At 40.3% G+C, this 21,990-nt stretch overlaps 1 protein-coding gene across 2 annotated transcripts in view; it reads right to left on the reverse strand.

Annotated features, from left to right (window-relative positions):
- Positions 1 to 21,990, reverse strand: part of LOC121533778 (adhesion G-protein coupled receptor D2) — a 178,647-nt gene that overhangs the window by 62,035 nt on the left and 94,622 nt on the right. For both annotated transcript variants that reach the window (XM_041840017.2, XM_041840018.2), the window contains exon 20: positions 11,374 to 11,415. In XM_041840017.2, coding sequence (XP_041695951.1) covers positions 11,374 to 11,415 — 42 coding nt within the window. The remainder of the gene's footprint in view (positions 1 to 11,373; positions 11,416 to 21,990) is intronic.

A 21,990-nucleotide genomic window follows, 5' to 3' on the forward strand; every position in this document is an offset into this window, starting at 1 on the left:
AGAGATAGAAAAAGAGAGAGGGAGAGAGGGCAATAAGAGAGTTTAACACAGAACATACCGTGCTGTATTTGTATTTGTATGTATTAAGGATCCCCATTTGCTGCTGCCATGGCAGCAGCTACTCTTCCTGGGGTCCAGCAACATTAAGGCAGTTATATACAATTTAAAATATTACATTACATTTCATAACACTTTTCACAACACATTAAGTGTGTTCCCTCAGGCCACTACTCAATCTGTTTTTTAAAATCTGATTATACTGCTTGCATCAGTTATCTGATGTGGAATAGAGTTCCATGTAGCCATGGCTCTATGTAGTACTGTGCGCCTCCCATAGTCTGTTCTTGACTTAGGGAGAGTACAACACTTACAAAAACTAAACAAAAAATCCTTCAAAAGCATCTCCCTGCATCTGGACGCAACCAAAGTGTGGAAATTCAAAATAAAGAACAGAAAGTGGAGAGAGAGAGAGAGAGAGAGAGAGAGAGAGCGAGAGAGAGAGAGAGAGAGAGAGAGAGAGAGAGAGAGAGAGACAAAGCAAGCAGCACATTGTTTTAGGCCAATGAGCAGCACTGGAGAGGGGAAAACAGAAATGTTCCAGTTTGTCAGGGGTAATGGAACCTGAAAGTGACACATAGAGCCAGCAAACTAAGGAGACTACTTTCAGCTATCATCTGTCACATGGCAAGGGGGGAACAGATTACATTTGCAGTGTGGAACAGTATCCAATAGTGCAGTTGTGTCGCACACATAGATTACATCTCTTTTTTTGGTGGTTAAATGTTTTGGGCAGGGTATATTTACAGCATGAATTTACATTACATTGTGGACAATTTCTTGTTAAAAAAACACATGATTTATTGTTTCAGTAGAATTTGGTTTACATGAAAATGGAGCTACTAAAGTAACTATAGCAAGGCAAGGATACACTCGAAAGTCATAGAGTGAATTACTGATAGATAATCAAATCAAATTTTATTTGTCACATGCGCCGAATACAACAGGTTACAGTGAAATGCTTACTTAAAAGCCCTTAACACTTATTTTTCTTAAAACTGCATTGTTGGTTAAGTAAAAAATAGATAAGTAAAAAATAAACAAAAAAAACAAAAAAATATATATAATTAAAGAGCAGCAGTAAAATAACAGTAGCGAGGCTATATACAGGGGGTACCGGTACAGAGTCAATGTGCGGGGGCACAGGTTAGTCTAGGTAATTGAGGTAATATGTACATGTAGCGTTAAGGTGACTATGCATAGATAATAAACAAAGATTCGCAGCAGCGTAAAAGAGGGGGGGGGCTTTTCCAATGGAATGCTTTAATATTACTTTTTTTATTCATAATATATTTTGTGTGATATAATTTAATCATACAAATGTACAACTTTATGTTAAGCCTGCAGGAGTAATACATCCCAATGCTGTTACTATGCATTGTAAGACTTGGCATAAGTATGTATGACCCCTTATGTCTCGTTATCAACTTGACTAAAACTAGTTTGAGTCAGTTAAAAATGTCCTACATGGAGAGACATAATACGACTAAATAAGCATTAGGCTTTACAAATCTGTAGTCTATAACGTCCTAGATGGAGAGACATAATTAAATATTATACGCCTTACAACACATTTTAAAGGCTCATGCATGCTTATAACAACTACAAAAACATAAGTGCAGGCTTTACTGATCTGTATTCTATCGATCCTGTTTACTACTGTAACTGTGAACCATTTACGTCCAATGCCGTTTGCTCCAATGAGGCTGCTTGCTGTCACCATACACTGTACATTTATAACGGGCTCCTGCACTCAGCCCGGCACGCCCAGGGGCAGCCCACCCCATTAGTGAATATGCATTATTTCTTATGGCTTCATTAGGCCGCGGCGTCATAATTTATGACGCCACACTGAAATACACACACACACACAAATAGTGTGTTTGTGTGTGTGTGTATATATGTGTGTGTGACAGGGGGATGTTTTGCATGCACACAATCGCTGAGTGGGCCCATAATGAAGAGAGCAGAAGGCTCCTGACAGGCAGAATCAACAGAGCAGTGTCATATTCCACACCCCTATTAATCCTGACGGGATGAGGAGTGGCGAGCGTTTGAGATGAGTTTAGATAATGTTTACTAAGCGATATTCAGGGGGAATACTGGTGTTTTTGTTCGTATCAAAGCTGAGGCAATTACGTGATATTGACTTGCCGAGCATTTGAAATGCGTTTGAGATGCGTTTAGATAACATTTACCAAGCGCTGTTAAAGGTGAAATCCTGGTTATTTTGTTTGCATAAAAGAAAAGGTGAGAGGCAATTAGGTGACATTGACTTAATTAATAATTTGACAATGAAGGGAAGGGCCTTGTTTTAGACGATTGTTATGCGGTTAAGGCTTTCTGTTGCCTGAAGGTTTCACAGGGATGCAACCGCGGGCCTCCGATATAAATGGGCGAAAAACGATTAGCACATGAAAGACGTGCGTGTACACACACCTGCCGACATCCTTGGAGTTTATTAAAATAAAAAGTAATTAAAGAGGAGGATGAAGAGGTGACCAAGGAGAAAAAGTTAATTGGGATAAATCATGTAATCATTCATTCATGTAATTAAATATATGTCGCAATGGAGTGTAATATCAGCGGGTATGATATATGCAACATCGTGTTTTCCTAATTATGAAACCTGCAAACAAGAAGAGTATTTTCCGCCTTTGCTTGAAATGTTGGTAACTTTCATATTTCAGAATAAATTAGAATTTGATTTAATCTTTTCTACTTTTTTATTCATTGCAATCTGTGTAACATGTAACTCTAATTGACAATAAAAAGCACACTACTCATTGATGTAATTGTTCATATTCATATTTAGATTTAAGGGACACATTTAATCAAATAATATAGATCAGATATATATGATCTATCTATGTTCTCAAAGAATAATGCTGAGTAACACTTTATAATAAACATTTTATTACTGAACATTATTATATTGTGTTACCTACTCCTGTACAGTGATATAAGAAGGTTCAATATAATCCACTGGTGTCCCCTGTAGCTCAGTTGGTAGAGCATGGCGCTTGCAACGCCAGGGTTGTGGGTTTGTTTCCCATGGGGGGCCAGTATGAAAATGTATGCACTCACTAACTGTAAGTCGCTCTGGATAAGAGCATCTGCTAAATGACTAAAAATGTTTAAAAAATGTAAAATGGTGTGTACACCCATAGAGATCCCACAGATATCCCTGATTCTATATGTAATTATATGCCTACACCAATGTTGCTATTAGAAAATGAATGTAACGAGGCCAATGGACCGCGGGTCCCAACCTATTAAAATGAATAAATAATCGGGCAACTCTCCACTTATCGGAAGAAGAGAGATGAATGTCAACACTTAGAGTCAAATTCATACACGTGCTCTCTCCTTCTCTCTCACTTTCTCTCGTCGTCTTCCTCTCTCTCTCTCTCATTGTATTTGTTTGAACAAATACAATGCTATTTTTTTAAGAACAAGTTAACTACTGACTTTCAGCATGCATATAGGGAAGTGCACTCAAATTGTACTGCAAAGACTCAGATGACTGATGATTGGCTAAAATACATGACAATAAGATGATAGCTGGAGCTGTATTTTTAGATTTCAGTGCAGCCTTTGATGTTATTGATCATAATTAGTTTTTGAAAAAAATAACTTGTTATGGCTTTACATCACATGCCATCAAACGGTTGGAGAGTTACTTATCCAATAGAACTCAGAGAGTATTCTTTAATGCAAGCTTTTCTAACGTCAGATATGTACATCCCTCAGGGCAGTTGCCTTGGGCCGTTACTCTTCTCTATTTTACAAATTATTTTCCACTTGTCTTACAAGAAGCTAGAAGCACACTCTACACATCAGCTCCTATAGCCAGTGAGCTCACTGAGACTCTTAGCAAGGAGTTACAGTCAGTTTCAAAATGGGTAATTAACAATAAAAGGGTCTTAAATACAGTTGAAGTTGGAAGTTTACGTACACTTAGGTTGGAGTCATTAAAACTCGTTTTTCAACCACTCCACATATTTCTTGTTAACAAACTATAGTTTTGGCAAGTCGGTTAGGACATCTACTTTGTGCATGACACAAGTAATTTTTCCAACAATTGCTTATAGACAGATTATTTCACTTATAATTCACTGTATCACAATTCCAGTGGGTCAGAAGTTTACATACACTAAGTTGACTGTGCCTTTAAACAGCTTGGAAAATTCCAGAAAATGATGTCATGGCTTTAGAAGCTTCTGATAGGCTAATTGACATCATTTGAGTCAATTGGAGGTGTACCTGTGGATGTATTTCAAGGCCTACCTTCAAACTCAGTGCCTCTTTGCTTGACATCATGGGAAAATCAAAAGAAATCAGCCAAGACCTCAGAAAACAAATTGTAGACCTCCACAAGTCTGGTTCATCCTTGGGAGCAATTTCCAAACGCCTGAAGGTACCACGTTCATCTGTACAAACAATAGTACGCAAGTATAAACACCATGGGACCACGCAGCAGTCATACTGCTCAGGAAGGAGACGCGTTCTGTCTCCTAGAGATGTATGTACTTTGGTGCGAAAAGTGCAAATCAATCCCAGAACAACAGCAAAGGACCTTGTGAAGATGCTGGAGGAAACAGGTACAAAAGTATCTATATCCACAGTAAAATGAGTCCTATATCGACATAACCTGAAAGGCCGCTCAGCAAGGAAGAAGCCACTGCTCCAAAACCGCCATAAAAAAAGCACATGGGGACAAAGAACGTACTTTTTGGAGAAATGTCCTCTGGTCTGATGAAACAAAAATAGAACTGTTTGGCCATAATGACCATCGTTATATTTGGAGGAAAAAGGGGGTCGCTTGCAAGCCGAAGAACACCATCCCAACCGTGAAGCACGGGGGTGGCAGCATCATGCTGTGGGGGTGTTTTGCTGCAGGAGGGACTGGTGCACTTCACAAAATAGATGGCATCATGAGGAAGGAAAATTATGTGGATATATTGAAGAAACATCTCAAGACATCAGTCAGGAAGTTAAAGCTTGGTCGCAAATGGGTCTTCCAAATGGACAATGACCCCAAGCATACTTCCAAAGTTGTGGCGAAATGGCTTAAAGACAACAGAGTCAAGGTATTGGAGTGGCCATCACAAAGCCCTGACCTCAATCCTATAGAACATTTGTGGGCAGAACTGAAAAAGCGTGTGCGAGCAAGGAGGCCTACAAACCTGACTCAGTTACACCAGCTCTGTCAGGAGGAATGGGCCAAAATTCACCCAACTTATTGTGGGAAGCTTGTGGAAGGCTACCCGAAACGTTTGACCCAAGTTAAACAATTGAAAGGCAATGCTACCAAATACTAATTGAGTGTATGTAAACTTCTGACCCAATGGGAATGTGATGAAATAAATAAAAGCTGAAATAAATCATTCTCTCTACTATTATGCTGACATTTCACATTCTTAAAATAAAAGTGGTGATCCTAACTGACCTAAGACAGGGAATTGTTACTAGGAATAAATGTCAGGAATTTTGAAAAACAGAGTTTAAATGTATTTGGCTAAGGTGTATGTAAACTTCCGACTTCAACTGTACATCTAAAACCAAAGACATTGTATTAGGTTCAGAGCATTCTCTTAGACCTTAACCTCAACTGGAGTTGTGCATAAAGGGTGTGACCATTGAACAAGTTGAAGAAGCTGAACTCCTAGGAGTAACATTGGATGGTCAGTTATCATGGTCAAGTCATATTGACAAAGGTGTTGTGAAGATGGGGAGAGGTACAGTATGTCTGTTATAAAAAGATGTTCTGTGTTTTTGACACAAAGATCAACTATACTAGTTGGTCAGGCTTTGATCTTGTCCCATCTTGATTACTGTCCGGTAATATGGTCAAGTGCAGCAAAGAAAGACCTTGCCATTAACTGTACACACAGGACTAACATCAACAATATGCATGGTAGTCTTTCATGGTTGAAGAGAAAATTGACTACTTCTCTTCTATTCTTCTTAAGAAACATTTGTGTTTTGAAAATGCATAACCACTTGTATAATCTATTTGCATACTCTTCAAACAGACATACAGTGCCTTCAGAAAGTATTCATACCCCTTAACATATTTCAAAAAAAAAATCTTTCTGGGTAAGTCTCTAAGAGCCTTGCACTCCTGGATTGTACAATATTTGCACATAAAACAATTCTTCAAGCTCTGTCAAGTTGGTTGTTGATCATTGCTAGACAGCCATTTTAAAGTCTTGCCATAGATTTTCAAGCCGATTAAAGTCAAACCTGTAACTAGGCCACTCAGGAACATTCAATGTCTTCTTGGTAAGCAACTCCAGTGTAGATTTGGCCTTGTGTTTTAGGTTATTGTTCTGCTGAAAGGTGAATTTATCTCCCAGTGTCTGTTGAAAAGCAGACTGAACCAGGTTTTCCACTAGGATTTTGCCTGTGCTTAGCTCTATTCCGTTTCTTTTTATCCTAAAAAACTCCCTAGTCCTCGCAGATGACAAGCATATCTATAACATGATACAGCCACCAACATGCTTGAAAATATGAAGAGTGGTACTCAGTGATGAGTTGTGTTGGATTTGCCCCAAACATAAACACTTTTGTATTCAGGACATAAAGATAATTTCTTTGCACTTTTACTTTAGGTCCTTATTGGAAACCGGATGCATGTTTTGTAATATTTTTATTCTGTACAGGCTTCCTTCTTTTCACTCTGTCAATTAGGTTAGTATTGTGGAGTAACTACAATGTTGTTGATCCATCCTAAGTTTTCTCCTATCACAGCCATTAAACTCTGTAACTGTTTTAAAATCACCATTGGCCTCATGGTGAAATTCCTGAGCGGTTTCCTTTCTCTCCGGCAAGTTAGGAAGGACGCCTGTATCTTTGTAGTGACTGGGTGTATTGCTACACCATCCAAAGTGTAATTAATAACTTCACCATGCTCAAAGGGATATTCAATGTCAGCTTTTTTTTTTTTTACCCATCTACAAATAGGTGCCCTTCTTTGTGAGACATTGGAAAACCTCCCTGGTCTTTGTGGTTGAATCTGAGTTTGAAATTCACTGCTCGACTGAGGGACTTTACAGATAATTGCATGTGTGGGGCACAGAGATGAGGTAGTCATTCAAAAATCATGTTAAACACTATTATTGCACACAGAGTGAGTCCATGCAACTTATTATGTGACTTGTTAAGCACATGTTTACTCCTGAATTTATTTAGGCATGCCATAACAAAGGGGTTGAATACTTATTGACTAAAGACACTTCAGCTTTGCATTTTTTATTAATTTGTAAAAAAAAATCTAAAAACATAATTCAACTTTGACCTTATGGGGTATTGGGTGTAGACCAGTGACACAAACCACAATGTAATACATTTTAAATTCAGGCTGTAACACAACAAAACGTGGAAAAAGTCAGAGGTGTGAATACTTTCTGAAGGCACTGTACATGCCCCACCAGACACCACACCATGGGTTTCTTCACGGTACATAAAACAAAAACAGATTTAATGCATCGCTCAGTTATGTATAGACCCATGTCATCGTGGAATGCTCTGCCACCAGCGCTTACTCAGGTAAAAAGCAAGTTTAGCTTTAAAAAACAGATTTAAAAAAAAAAACATATCACAGCGCCTGTCCTCTTTCTAAAGATCTAATTTAACTGTACTGTATATAAGAACATACATATGTATATATGAATAGTGTGTAAATAGTATTTTTGTTGTCCCTTATAATATCTTATGTTGTTCTTGTCTATTACTGTTCTGTACTTTGTCATGTATTTGTACATTTTATGTGGACCCCAGGAAGAGTAGCTGCTGCATGTGCAGTAGCTAAGTGGGATTCTAATAAACTAAACTTTCTCTCTCTGTCTCGTCACATCTGCGATAATTTAATCCAACGTGAGGTCATTGGATGTTACCTTCCCTGGTGATCTGGGCTGGTTTGCTTAAACGAGAGCAGACAGAACAGAATGTCTCACTCTGGCCTCTCCTTTCCGCTCCTTAATGATCTGATTTACCCCTAGTCACACACACACAAAAACTTTGATCATTCTATTCAGCTTTTGCAATTTTTCTATTAAATTTCCTTTGGATGTCAGGGGGCGAAACGTGAAGCTGCCAGTGTTTTCTGTCACACCTTCAAGCGGCGTCGAAAAAGCAAAAAAGGACAAAGCGCAAGAAAAGCAAAAAATAAAAGAGGGAGAAAAAAAGGGAAGATTATTACGTTTAGTATTTACAAAACCCCTTTTGAAAAGCAGAACGTGTACATTGGTTGCTCACAAATTGTGAAGACCCAGAGGTCAAGGAGAACATGAAGTAAGAAAATGGATTCCTGCACACTAAAAATGCCACTTAAGCAAGAATGCGACAATGATTTATTTTACAATGTGGGGGGTCAGGCCCGTGCGTCTGCTATGTCAATGCAGTGCTATGACTCAGGGACACCTCTTCACACCTCTCTGTAGAGCAGAATGATAAAAAACTAAGGGAGCAGAGAGAGGAGAGGTGTCCTAACTCTTGCGGTCACGTACTGCGTGGACCCCTGTGATGGAGGGAGGGGGGCAGAAGACGGGGATGGAGAGGGGGGTGATGGAGAGGAAGAGTGGACATTATACTGTGCCCCAGTGACAATGACCTTGCCCACTAAGTCATAGCATCAGAAGATTATATTCTTTATGCATCCTTGATGCATTGAGAGAAGTCACCCAGTTCTAAGGTATATACAGTGGGGAAAACAAGTATTTGATACACTGCCGATTTTTCAGGTTTTCCTACTTACAAAGCATGTAGAGGTCTGTGTGATTTTTAAGTAATTCATTTGCATTTTATTGCATGACATAAGTGTTTGAGCACCTACCAACCAGTAAGAATTCCGGCTCTCACAGACCTGTTAGTTTTTCTTTAAGAAGCCCTCCTGTTCTCCACTCATTACCTGTATTAACTGCACCTGTTTGAACTCGTTACCTGTATAAAATACATCTGTCCACACACTCAGTCAAACAGACTCCAACCTCTCCACAATGGCCAAGACCAGAGAGCTGTGTAAGGACATCAGGGATAAAATTGTAGACCTGGGATGGGCTACAGGACAATTGGCAAGCAGCTTGGTGAGAAGGCAACAGCTGTTGGCGCAATTATTAGAAATTGGAAGAAGTTCAAGATGACGGTCAATCACCCTCGGTCTGGGGCTCCATGCAATATCTCACCTTGTGGGGCATCAATGATCATGAGGAAGGTGAGGGATCAGCCCAGAACTACACGGCAGGACCTGGTCAATGACCTGAAGAGAGCTGGGACCACAGTCTCAAAGAAAACCATTAGTAACACACTACACCGTCATGGATTAAAATCCTGCAGCGCACGCAAGGTCCCCCTGCTCAAGCCAGCGCATGTCCAGGCCCGTCTGAAGTTTGCCAATGACCATCTGGATGATCCAGAGGAGGAATGGGAGAAGGTCATGTGGTCTGATGAGACAAAAATAGAGCTTTTTGGTCTAAACTCCACTCGCCGTGTTTGGAGGAAGAAGAAGGATGAGTACAACCCCAAGAACTCCATCCCAACCGTGAAGCATGGAGGTGGAAACATCATTCTTTGGGGATGCTTTTCTGCAAAGGGGACAGGACGACTGCACCGTATTGAGGGGAGGATGGATGGGGCCATGTATCGCGAGATCTTGGCCAACAACCTCCTTCCCTCTGTAAGAGCATTGAAGATGGGTCGTAGCTGGGTCTTCCAGCATGACAATGACCCGAAACATACAGCCAGGGCAACTAAGGAGTGGCTCCGTAAGAAGCATCTCAAGGTCCTGGAGTGGCCTAGCCAGTCTCCAGACCTGAACCCAATAGAAAATCTTTGGAGGGAGCTGAAAGTCTGTATTGCCCAGCGACAGCCCCGAAACCTGAAGGATCTGGAGAAGGTCTGTATGGAGGAGTGGGCCAAAATCCCTACTGCAGTGTGTGCAAACCTGGTCAAGACCTACAGGAAACGTATGATATCTGTAATTGCAAACAAAGGTTTCTGTACCAAATATTAATTTCTGCTTTTCTGATGTATCAAATACTTATGTCATGCAATAAAATGCAAATTCATTACTTAAAAATCATACAATGTGATTTTCTGGATTTTTGTTTTAGATTTTGTCTCTCACAGTTGAAGTGTACCTATGATACAAATTACAGACCTCTACATGCTTTGTAAGTAGGAAAACCTGCAAAATCAGCAGTGTATCAAATACTTGTTCTCCCCACTGTATATATATAATACTACCAGTCAAAAGTTTGGACACACCTACTCATTCAAGGGTTTTTCTTTATTTTTACTATTTTTTACATTGTAGAATAATAGTGAAGACATCAAAACTATGAAATAACACATTTGAAATCATGTAGCAAAAGTGTTAAACAAACTGGTCAGTAATTATTTTGTTTTTTCGGGGGGGTTTCTTACAGGGAAGTATTATTTTAGTGAAAACAAATACGTCACTGTGAAGTACAACAACAGGCTACTTACTGTATTGTGATAGCATATCAAAGTAATTGCAGGCCATTACTTTGGTCAAAAGCAAATCAGAAGTGAGCTTAATTTCAAACATTTGAATCTCCTCAGTGAGAAGAAATCCATTTCCATTCAGTCTTGCTGAATGTAAAAGCATCTCTAGGCAGAGCAAGGTTAACATCTTGAAATGAGCAATTGGACTTCAGAAATAATTAGGCTCCACTTCAGCGCGACTATAATGTGTGATATCTGCTTATGCACATTCAACTCCCGCCCTATTTACATGGCAATAGAGAAAAAAATAACTATTTGACCAAGAGTGATTCATTCAATTGAACCTCATCCATAAAGTCAGATTCCCCCCTTTTTCATCCCGTCTTTGTATCCCAAAGTAAATCTAAATGGTAATAACCAACCATCTCAATATGATACCTCGCCACTCCCTCCCATTCCTCAAGCTGCATATTGTTTTTCCCCATCGACAAAGCGCTAGATCCTCCAGTCCCTCTATTCCTCCAGTGGCGGAGTAGCCCTATTGTCAGGATGCTAAATGGAGGACCGTGAGTTAAAAAACTTAAAGAGGCAGTGAAATATTAGCCAATGTGGGTGAGGAATGACTACGCTGAGTACCGGCCGTGTCAGTGTTTAATGGCGATGGCTGGATGCATATAAGTTAGCTCAAGCATGAAGGGCAGTGGGACGCTCATGTGGAAAGCCTCCCCCCGCTCCCTAGTCCCCTTCCTTCAATCCGTCGCCCCCCTTTTAAGCAGAGCGAGCCCATCAGAAACGTGTCATTTCTCTCATTCACTGCGACAGCCTTGAGACACAATGCAGACTTACCTCTGTGTTGCACACCCCATATATCAGGAAGATGAACAGGCCCTACACACACACACACACACACAGAAGAAAAAAAAAGTTGTTACAATCTTTTTTCTCATTTTCTCTTTTATTATCTTGCGTCATGAATAACATAATGTATTTCTATACCTACAGTATTTCAACGTATTTACACATATTTCGCTCTATGGAGAGGGAAAAGTGGACTGAGCAAAAGGCTGTTTTGTTTCTAGCGAGCCCTACAGAGTGGGTTTGGAGGACTTAAGAGAGTGGAGAACTTCTTTAAACTGGGGCACTTCTGTGAGAAAAGCATCTCTGCTTCGAGCCGATCAAAGCCTGAAACCCAAGGTTTCCTCTGGCTTTACGGAACAGAAATATTTCACCCTCAAGTGGCCATGTTCAATTTGTATTCCCTGGCAGACAGAGGCACGCAGACACACTCAGACAAACACATACACAAACAGACAGACACACAAAAACATACACACGTAGGAGTTTATCGAGAATAATCAGTCGAGGAGGCGAGTGAAGGAATGAAAGAAAAGGCAAATAAAGAAAGATATTTCAGGTTCACAAAACTCTGCGGCTAGTACTGTGCGCACAAGAATGGAATGCCCTTGGGCACATAAAGGGCAAATTTTTTGGCCGTGAAAAAGTTGTGATTTTTCATTAACCCATTGTTGTCTTTATTGAATGTACAAGCTGTACATTCACCTTCACCCCATAATGCAGTCCTCTAACCTTAATAGGCACAGTGAAGAGACATGATTCACAAAGGAGGACTGCGGAATTGTCCTATCAATTCCAAGGCTGTCGTGAGTTTGGGCCTAATGTCAGACGAGGGCAGACTCTTCGAGTCCTACTCACAGTACAAACTTTTATCATTTTGCATAACCCCGGCACTCAAAATAACATATTGTTGTTTTTTCTTGCTTGCTTCTTTTCTCTTTCCTGATCTTTCGGCGGTTAGATGACACCTCTTGAATAGGCGACGTGGTCAGGGCATCAATCAAGCGCGAGTTTGGAACATCCAATTTGCCAGAGCAAGATCTCGATGCATCACCATTGACAACATGATTTGGGGGCCCCATTCGCGGTGACAGGCTTGATGGCCTGTACGATGGCACCTCCAACCCGGGCTATCACCCAACTCCTCTGGTCCTGCTTATGTCCCCTATGGACTGCCCTCTGTCTGTCTGGTGCCATCTTAGGACATCTGTCCTCTTTATCCAGCCACTCCAATGGCCACACACACACAAAACAAAATGGATGCACCAGGAGGTGTCACTTTCAATCTAACTATTTCATTACCTGCCTCTAAAACACAAAAGTATAAAAAATTATATTATGAGATCATGAGAAAGGTGCATTTTAACCCACTTGGCAATATCATCCTGTACATAAGCTTGTTTATATGACGGTGTGGTTATAGTTAAGACACAAAAGGTTGCCCTTAAAACTCTGTATCGAAGTGCAGCACTGAAAATGTACCCCACACATACCAAAAAAACAATACCCAGAGACAGTAGGAGGTAATTTGCAACACATAACACATTGTATTGCATTAGAATCGCAAATTCCTCCTTATTGTTACAAATTAATTATCATGTTTTTGATCATTTCTTTTATTTGCAATTAATCTTTTGTTGTGTAGCGAACAAAGTGGGAAAACATCTCTCGCACATTACGAAAAATGATCAATTAGAATATAATTGAGTTAAAAATAAGTGGCATCAAAACAATGATGATGGATTGTTTAAAATGTTAATTCATTCATTTTTCTGTTAAAAACAAACATTGTAAAAATGGAGTGTATTATTTAAATGCATTGTGCGCTTTTCTAAACAGAGCCCGGTTTCTTTTGAACTCTGCAGTAAAATGGTACAAATTTATGCAAAGGATTGGCATAGTTGCTTTCAAAGTATTGCTACATATACATCAAACAAAATGCCTGAATTAATTACGACCAAACTAATTAGGGAACAATTGTATGTTTAAAAAGTTAAAGCCAACAAACATTGTGTTTGCAAAAACATATATCACCCTTGAGAAATGCAGTGTGGTGCATCGGAATACAAAAAAATAACATGTGATTTGAATAAACAGTGGGGAAATGCTATGTGTGCTAGCTAGAGAAGTAGGCAGTCAAAATCCCAGCAGCACACAATTCATTAGAAGGGGTCAAAACCAAATCAACTACTCTCAAACATTGCAGTCAGAACAAATGTATAACTTTGATAAAGTAGACCCTCACACCTGGGCCCGTATACATAAAGGCTCAGTAGATGTGCTGATATAGGATAAGTTTAGCCTTTTAGATCATAATGAATAAGATTATATGGATGGGGAGGGAGACCTGATCCTATATCAGCATTTGAATACGTGCCCTGGCTTAGGACATTGAGTCGGCAAAGTGGGATACCAAACTAATGTAAGAAATACTTGTACTGACAGCTAGAATAAGAAAGTGAGACAGCACTACTGCAAAAACCCTCGTGACGAGTCGAGTCCATCCAAGCATGTTCCCTTCCCTTCACCCTCCCGACACGACAGCCCTGCGTTGAGCACAGATAAATTCCTCTCCAATTTGAGGCCATACATCAGTTAAGAGTTCCCCCTCAGATTGAGAGCGAATGCCGTGTACGTCACAATGAAGAAGGGCCCTAGCTCCTCATTACTTTGTGACAAGAAACAGAAATTCACTTGACATTCATTTAGGAGTCCTCCTGCCCCACTTTATGGATGTGTGTGCCTTCATGCTTCTCCCTTACATCCCTGCTCGGCTCAAGCCCCCTAGCCTACGTAACAAATTATTATAAATGTTCACAGATGACCACCTCCTCTTTTTCCCGTGGCCCCTCCCTAATGTGCAAAGTTAGGTAGCAGCAGGTAAAAATCTCACAAAGCCTGTTTTATTGATGACATTGTCCTTGGGAACCGAAATCTAAATGTACTGAAATGAAAACTATGATTAAGGAGAGCCAGTGTCTGAGCAAGGCGAGTGGCGGGCAGCTTTCTACTTCCCGCAGCAGAATATATAACGGCTCCTGACACCACTTCTGTACCAAATGGACATGGCCACCATAGCTGCCTGATGATGGGAGAGAAGTCAGCAAGGTGTGGAGCCCTTCCATCAGGTTTAAGCCACCGTCTGATGAGCTCAAACGGTTTCCTGGACATTATGGAATGTTCCCTTAAGGTTATCGTGATGTTACGTCCTTCTAATTATGTTATTGTTCCTGATTATTTTGTGTGAATATTTTCAGATGACCACCTCCTCTTTTTTGTGGCCTCTTGAAAAATATTTATTTTGATTGAATGTGCCATCAGACTGATCAAGGACAGTTGTCACAGGGTTTTATGACAATTGCATTCAAATGATCTAGATAAAGTGAGAGGAAACAAAACTTTCCATTTAAATACAACCAACTATAGGTTTCAAAACAGCTTTCATCACTGTATTTTGGCTGTTAGTATTGTATGTATTGATCATAATTTGATTTATAAAACTGTTCAACTTCCGAGCAAAACACTATCGAGACGTTCTGAGCTACAGCAACTCAGAGAAATCATCCAAGTCTCATTATAGCTCAATTACGACACAAACTCAGTCATCTACAATGTTAAGGTCAGTCCAACAGAAAATTTCAGGCATTGGTGCTCTGTCAAAAAGCTATGCTTTAGCAACAAATGACACATTACAAAAGTTATATCCGTAAAATTTCTACATCACTTGAAATCTTTTCACAGACCGAGCGATTGCCCTGTCCGTAGCTTGGCAGAGGTTGGAAAATCCCACCACACCTGGCAGTCATTACGTTAAATGAGAGACAGAAGAGGTTAAAACACTGTGTGAAAAAAAGGTTCACACTTTTTGCGGAGGATACCTGCTAATGTCTATGACCCCTCTACACAAAAACAGTTTAATTAACTTGTATACATAACTTTCACTTTAACCGCTCACGGCCTGTCAAATAAAGCTGTCCGTCAAAGCCCCGAGCCCTCGAAGTTGATGCTTTGCAGGTCCTCACATTTAGATCAAACTTCTCTGTATTTCGTCCAGCTGGGATGCCGGCAGGCAGCCGCTCTGTCAGAAAGAGAGCCAACTACCAACTCTCCTGATCGAAAAGGCTTGAAGATAAAACTTGTGATCAAATCTGGCGCATTAAGCATAATGGGGAAAAATATGACATATTCAATACTATTATTAATTTTGCTGATATAACCAAATGAACGACTGCAAAAAATTCCATATTTTCAACTGAATCACTTTTTCAACATTCTGAAAAGAATATAATTAAGACGATACTTAAAAGTTTTAAGGTTTTGGATAAAATAAATGGATCTCAACAACATACCAAACATTTTATCTGCAACATTTTGGATGACACCGGTAGATTAACAGTGGTTTGCCTAGGGTGATTGTTACAATAAAAAACAACAATCCTTAGTCCGTCCACACACACACAGCCTAACAGGCATTCAGGGATTACGTAAACTACAGTATTCTAAAACAAATCAAATTTTCCTTGGGTGAGGCATTTCTACATCACTCACATATGTTGGTTGGATTTCATTCTGGGCCAAAAGCCATATTAATTATGCACTCAGTTGCTGTTATAATGATGGCAGAACATATACCACTCTGAATGTAATTTTCAGCCGTCAACACAGTGCCAGTTTGCACTAGGGACAGGCCATCAAAACTCTTTTCAGATTATAGCCTCGATTCTACAATGATAAATCATTATTTGAATGGGCAAGCCTTTATATTGTTTATACCATATGTATAAAAGTGATGTACCTAAAAAATTTAAGTGATAATGGCTGAGGAAATAAATTGTGTCAGAGCCTGCACCATGCTGTAGATCTGATGTAGGCCAAGAGTGGAGAGAGGACAGTGGTAACAACACAACACAACGCACGCATGCTAGAGCTGTGACGGTCATGGAATTTTGGATGACGGTTATTGGCCAGCCAAATGACCGCGGTCACCGTAATAACCGACAAAAAAACTCCTGACTGCATGTGCAGCCATAGAAATAGAATGAATAGAATGGGTGTCCCATTCAAGTCAATGATGGCATAATGGGCGGACTGGTGGCCATTGCGAGTGTACCCATAGGAGCAAAGCAGGAAGTAAAAGCAGGAAGTGTACCCATCAATATGTGCTGTGATTTGTTGATTCAACTCAACTGACATTTACAAAAAATTTATTTCATTGCATGAGCCACATCCTTTAACATAATTAATTAACATTCTACATTACCATGGAAATTATTGCATCACAATACAAGGCAGCCATTGCGAGTGTACCCATGAGTTTACAAGTCAAATTGACCTGTCGGTAAGCCCCGCTCCAGAATTTTGGGCAACCAATCGCAGCGCTCCAAAGGATAGCAACTGTCGTCGAGTCCGACACCTTGGACAAGCTCACGTTTAAATCGCATGAATGCCAGTGTAGGCTATGGCAGAAACAGAGAGTTTTCTTCCATTTTATTTTTTATGGGTAAATAATTTAACAGTGCACCAGGAGTACTTGCTACTGGGATTCCTTAAATGCAGAACCTGTTGGAGTATTTTTAGAATTATACTTTTGTTACACTGTTTGATAGCTCAGCTGGTTAGCTAGCTCCCAGTCTCATTGACCGCCAAACGTTGCTAACGCTAGCTAGCTAGCCACTTAATATAACTTGTTTTTTCGAAATGTATGTTAGCTAGCTAAGTTAGTAATGTTATGAATGCAACTCCTATCTGTTGTCGACAACAGGATACGATTTTGTTATAGCTTTGACTGCATGCTGATAGTGAATTCAGAGCCATTCCGTGGCTAGCTACACTACAAATATCATTTTACCAGGGTCCCATGAAGGAATTGTAATGACAGTCCACCACAACATACCCAAGCGTTTCCTGATTAGCAAGGGGTAGTCTGTGTTTAATTTCATTGTGTAATACAAACACAGTTTGAAATCATAGTGAGGAGATTTCGCCAGTAGTTGAATGGTCAATGTTGTCCGAGGTATCGCTGGAGAATGCTGTGGTAGCCCACAACATAACCCCCCCCCCCGCCCCCCACCTTGTCACAACACAACTGATTGGCTCAAACGCATTAAGAAGGAAAGAAATTCCACAAATTAACTTTTAAGAAGGCACACCTGTTAATTGAAATGCATTCCAGGTGACTACCTCATGAAGCTGTTTGAGAGAATGCCAAGAGTGTGCAAAGTTGTCATCAAGGCAAAGGGTGGCTATTTGAAGAATCTCAAATATAAATATAAACAGTTTTTGGGTTACTACATGATTCCATATGTGTTATTTCATAGTTTTGAGGTCTTCACTATTATTCTACAATGTAAAAAATAGTAAAAATAAAGATAAACCCTTGAATGAGTAGGTGTGTCCAAACTTTTGACTGGTACTGTATATATTTTTTTGGGCGGTTTTGACGGTTATTTTATTTTCATGAATGTCGTCATCCATAACAGTCGGTTACACGGTTATATGGTAATTGTGCCAGCCCTAACGCACAGGTTGTGTACGCACACACACACACACACACACACACACACGTGTGGTCATCCCCCCCACACACACACCGTCCCATCCCACCACACCATCCCCCACACACACACACCACAGACACACACAGTGTCAGAGTGAACGGGGGGACACCCAGGCCAGCCACCCCTGTGGAGCGGGGGGTAAACTGAGCCCAGAGAGGGGCAGTGCTGACTGTGATCACTCAGGAGAGGAGGGAGAGTTATTAGCTTAGCCCTGAAACACCTACTTAATATAGGGGCCAGCGCTGATAGCTAGCAGAGCCTAGCAGAGGTGACAGCTTTTGGACCTGCTTGAGGAAATCCAATTGAAAAGCAACGAAGAGGAACAACAAGCCGAAACAGATGTTGCTTGCTACCACTGGCGCAACGAGGTATACAGCAAGAAACAAACCCATGGCAAATTGTGATACACACACATGCACAAGCGCTTTGTACACACATGCACGCACAGACACACCACATCTTTAGTATATCACGTTCATACCTTTGTATTAAACATATGGCATGTTTATCTAAATTCATCTGTTTCTCTATTGATCATTTGGTATTGGATTAATATTCTAAACTGATATTTGCCAAATAGAACAAGTTATCAACTAATTCAAAATACATTTTGAATAAAATGGATCACACATAATACAAAATATATACTAGAGGATTTCTACTAATTTCAACATGAAAACAATTTACATCCAACAGATATTAAATTTTTCAGGAGAAAGCAAGATTTAAAGCAAGGGTTCTCAAACTTTTTGGGGCTGGGACCCCTTTTGTGATAGCAAAATAATTTGAATAAACTCAAGTTTTACTATGACTTCGGCACTACATGGCAGGAAGAACCAAGTCTTGGGCACTGGGAAGGAATATTTTAAAGGGCCGCATCTCTTGGCATCAGAGAGAAAATGTTGCAGTTTCAAGCTAATTTCCTGCAATTCTACACATTTTGTCATGGGGAACAGATTTTTGTTGTTGCAGCTTTAAAGATAATATCCTGCAATTCTACACATTTTGCTATGAGGCAGAGAGAAAACTTTGCAGTTTTAAAGTCAAATTCCAGTGCATTTATGTCCCCCACAAAACAAAACAAATTGGGGGGGGGGAATACAAGAACTATTGAGTTGAACATTTGATAATTGGTGGAGTACTGTGGATACCAATATCCCTGTGAGCATCCCAGGCCCATGTTACCAATGGTTAAAAACATACATTTAAGATTAATAATATTACATTGTATTACACCATCTAAACTTATTCCACGGATCCCATGGCCAAAATTCAAAGTTGTTGAAGAATTCAAAGTAGCCTAGAAAAATACTTTCAATTTCACAGAGGACCCTAAACACCAAATACTGTTCTGGTTTTCAGGAGAGAGTTGTCAAATCAAATCAAATTAATTTTATTGGTCACATACACGTGTTTAGCAGATGTTATTGCGGGTGTAGCGAAATGCTTGTGTTTCTAGCTCCAACAGTGCAGTAATATCTAACAATTAATATCTAACAATTTCACAACATATACCCAATACACACAAATCTAAGTAAAGCAATGGAATTAAGAATATATAAATAAATATATGGATGAGCAATGTCAGAGCGGCATTGACTAAGATACAGTAGAATAGTATAGAATACAGTATATACAGTGGGGAAAAAAAGTATTTAGTCAGCCACCAATTGTGCAAGTTCTCCCACTTAAAAAGATGAGAGAGGCCTGTCATTTTCATCATAGGTACACGTCAACTATGACAGACAAATTGAGGGGAAAAAATCCAGAAAATCACATTGTAGGATTTTTTATGAATTTATTTGCAAATTATGGTGGAAAATAAGTATTTGGTCACCTACAAACAAGCAAGATTTCTGACTCTCACAGACCTGTAACTTCTTCTTTAAGAGGCTCCTCTGTCCTCCACTCGTTACCTGTATTAATGGCAGCTGTTTGAACTTGTTATCAGTATAAAAGACACCTGTCCACAACCTCAAACAGTCACACTCCAAACTACACTATGGCCAAGACCAAAGAGCTGTCAAAGGACACCAGAAACTAAATTGTAGACCTGCACCAGGCTGGGAAGACTGAATCTGCAATAGGTAAGCAGCTTGGTTTGAAGAAATCAACTGTGGGAGCAATTATTAGGAAATGGAAGACATACAAGACCACTGATAATCTCCCTCGATCTGGGGCTCCACGCAAGATCTCACCTCGTGGGGTCAAAATGATCACAAGAACGGTGAGCAAAAATCCCAGAACCACACGGGGGACCTAGTGAATGACCTGCAGAGAGCTGGGACCAAAGTAACAAAGCCTACCATCAGTAACACACTACGCCGCCAGGGACTCAAATCCTGCAGTGCCAGACGTGTCCCCTGCTTAAGCCAGTACATGTCCAGGCCCGTCGGAAGTTTGCTAGAGTGCATTTGGATGATCCAGAAGAGGACTGGGAGAATGTCATATGGTCAGATGAAACCAAAATAGAACTTTTTGGTAAAAACTCAACTCGTCGTGTTTGGAGGACAAAGAATGCTGGAGTTGCATCCAAAGAACACCATACCTACTGTGAAGCATGGGGGGTGGAAACATCATGCTTTGGGGCTGTTTTTCTGCAAAGGGACCAGGACGACTGATCCGTGTAAAGGAAAGAATGAATGGGGCCATGTATCGTGAGATTTAGAGTGAAAACCTCCTTCCATCAGCAAGGGCATTGAACATGAAACGTGGCTGGGTCTTTCAGCATGACAATGATCCCAAACACACCGCCCGGGCAATGAAGGAGTGGCTTCGTAAGAAGCATTTCAAGGTCCTGGAGTGGCCTAGCCAGTCTCCAGATCTCAACCTCATAGAAAATCTTTGGAGGGAGTTGAAAGTCCGTGTTGCCCAGCGACAGCCCCAAAACATCACTGCTCTAGAGGAGATCTGCATGGAGGAATGGGCCAAAATACCAGCAACAGTGTGTGAAAACCTTGTGAAGACTTACAGAAAACGTTTGACCTGTGTCATTGCCAACAAAGGGTATATAACAAAGTATTGAGAAACTTTTGTTATTGACCAAATACTTATTTTCCACCATAATTTGCAAATAAATTCATAAAAAATCCTACAATGTGATTTTCTGGATTTTTTTTCCTCATTTTGTCTGTCATAGTTGACGTGTACCTATGATGAAAATAACAGGCCTCTCTCATCTTTTTAAGTGGGAGAACTTGCACAATTGGTGGCTGACTAAATACTTTTTCCCCCACTGTACATATGAGATGAGTGATGCAAGATATGTAAACATTATTAAAGTGACTAGTGTTCCATTTATTAAAGTGGCCAGTGATTTCTAATCTATGTACACTACCGGTCAAAAGTTTTAGAACACCTACTCATTCAAGGGTTTTTCTTTATTTGTACTATTTTCTAGTTGTAGAATAATAGTGAAGACATCAACACTATGAAATAACACATATGGAATCATGTAGTAACCAAAACAGTGTTAAACAAATCAAAATATATTTTATATTTGAGATTCTTCAAATAGCCACCCTTTGCCTTGATGACAGATTTGCACACTCTTGGCATTCTCTCAACCAGCTTCACCTGGAATGCTTTTCCAACATATGCGGACCACTTGTTGGCTGCTTTTCCTTCACTCTGCGGTCCGACTCATCCCAAACCATCTCCATTGGGTTGAGGTCGGGGGATTGTGTAGGCCAGGTCATCTGATGCAACACTCCATCTCTCTCCTTCTTGGTAAAATAGCCCTTACACAGCCTGGAGGTGTGTTGGGTCATTGTCCTGTTGCACCTTCGTCACCACACTGTCTGTGTGGGTGGACCATTTCAGTTTGTCAGTGATGTGTACGCTGAGGAACTTGAAGCTTTCCACCTTCTCCACTGCGGTCCCGTCGATGTGGATAGGGGGATGCTCCCTCTGCTGTTTCCTGAAGTCCACGATTATCTCCTTTGTTTTGTTGACATTGAGTGAGAGGCTATTTTCCTGGCACCACACTCCCAGAGCCCTCACCTCCTCCCTGTAGGCTGTCTCGTCATTGTTGGTAATCAAGCCTACTGCT

Source organism: Coregonus clupeaformis, chromosome 20 (genome assembly GCF_020615455.1).
Source record: "Coregonus clupeaformis isolate EN_2021a chromosome 20, ASM2061545v1, whole genome shotgun sequence".
Taxonomy (NCBI): domain Eukaryota; kingdom Metazoa; phylum Chordata; class Actinopteri; order Salmoniformes; family Salmonidae; genus Coregonus; species Coregonus clupeaformis.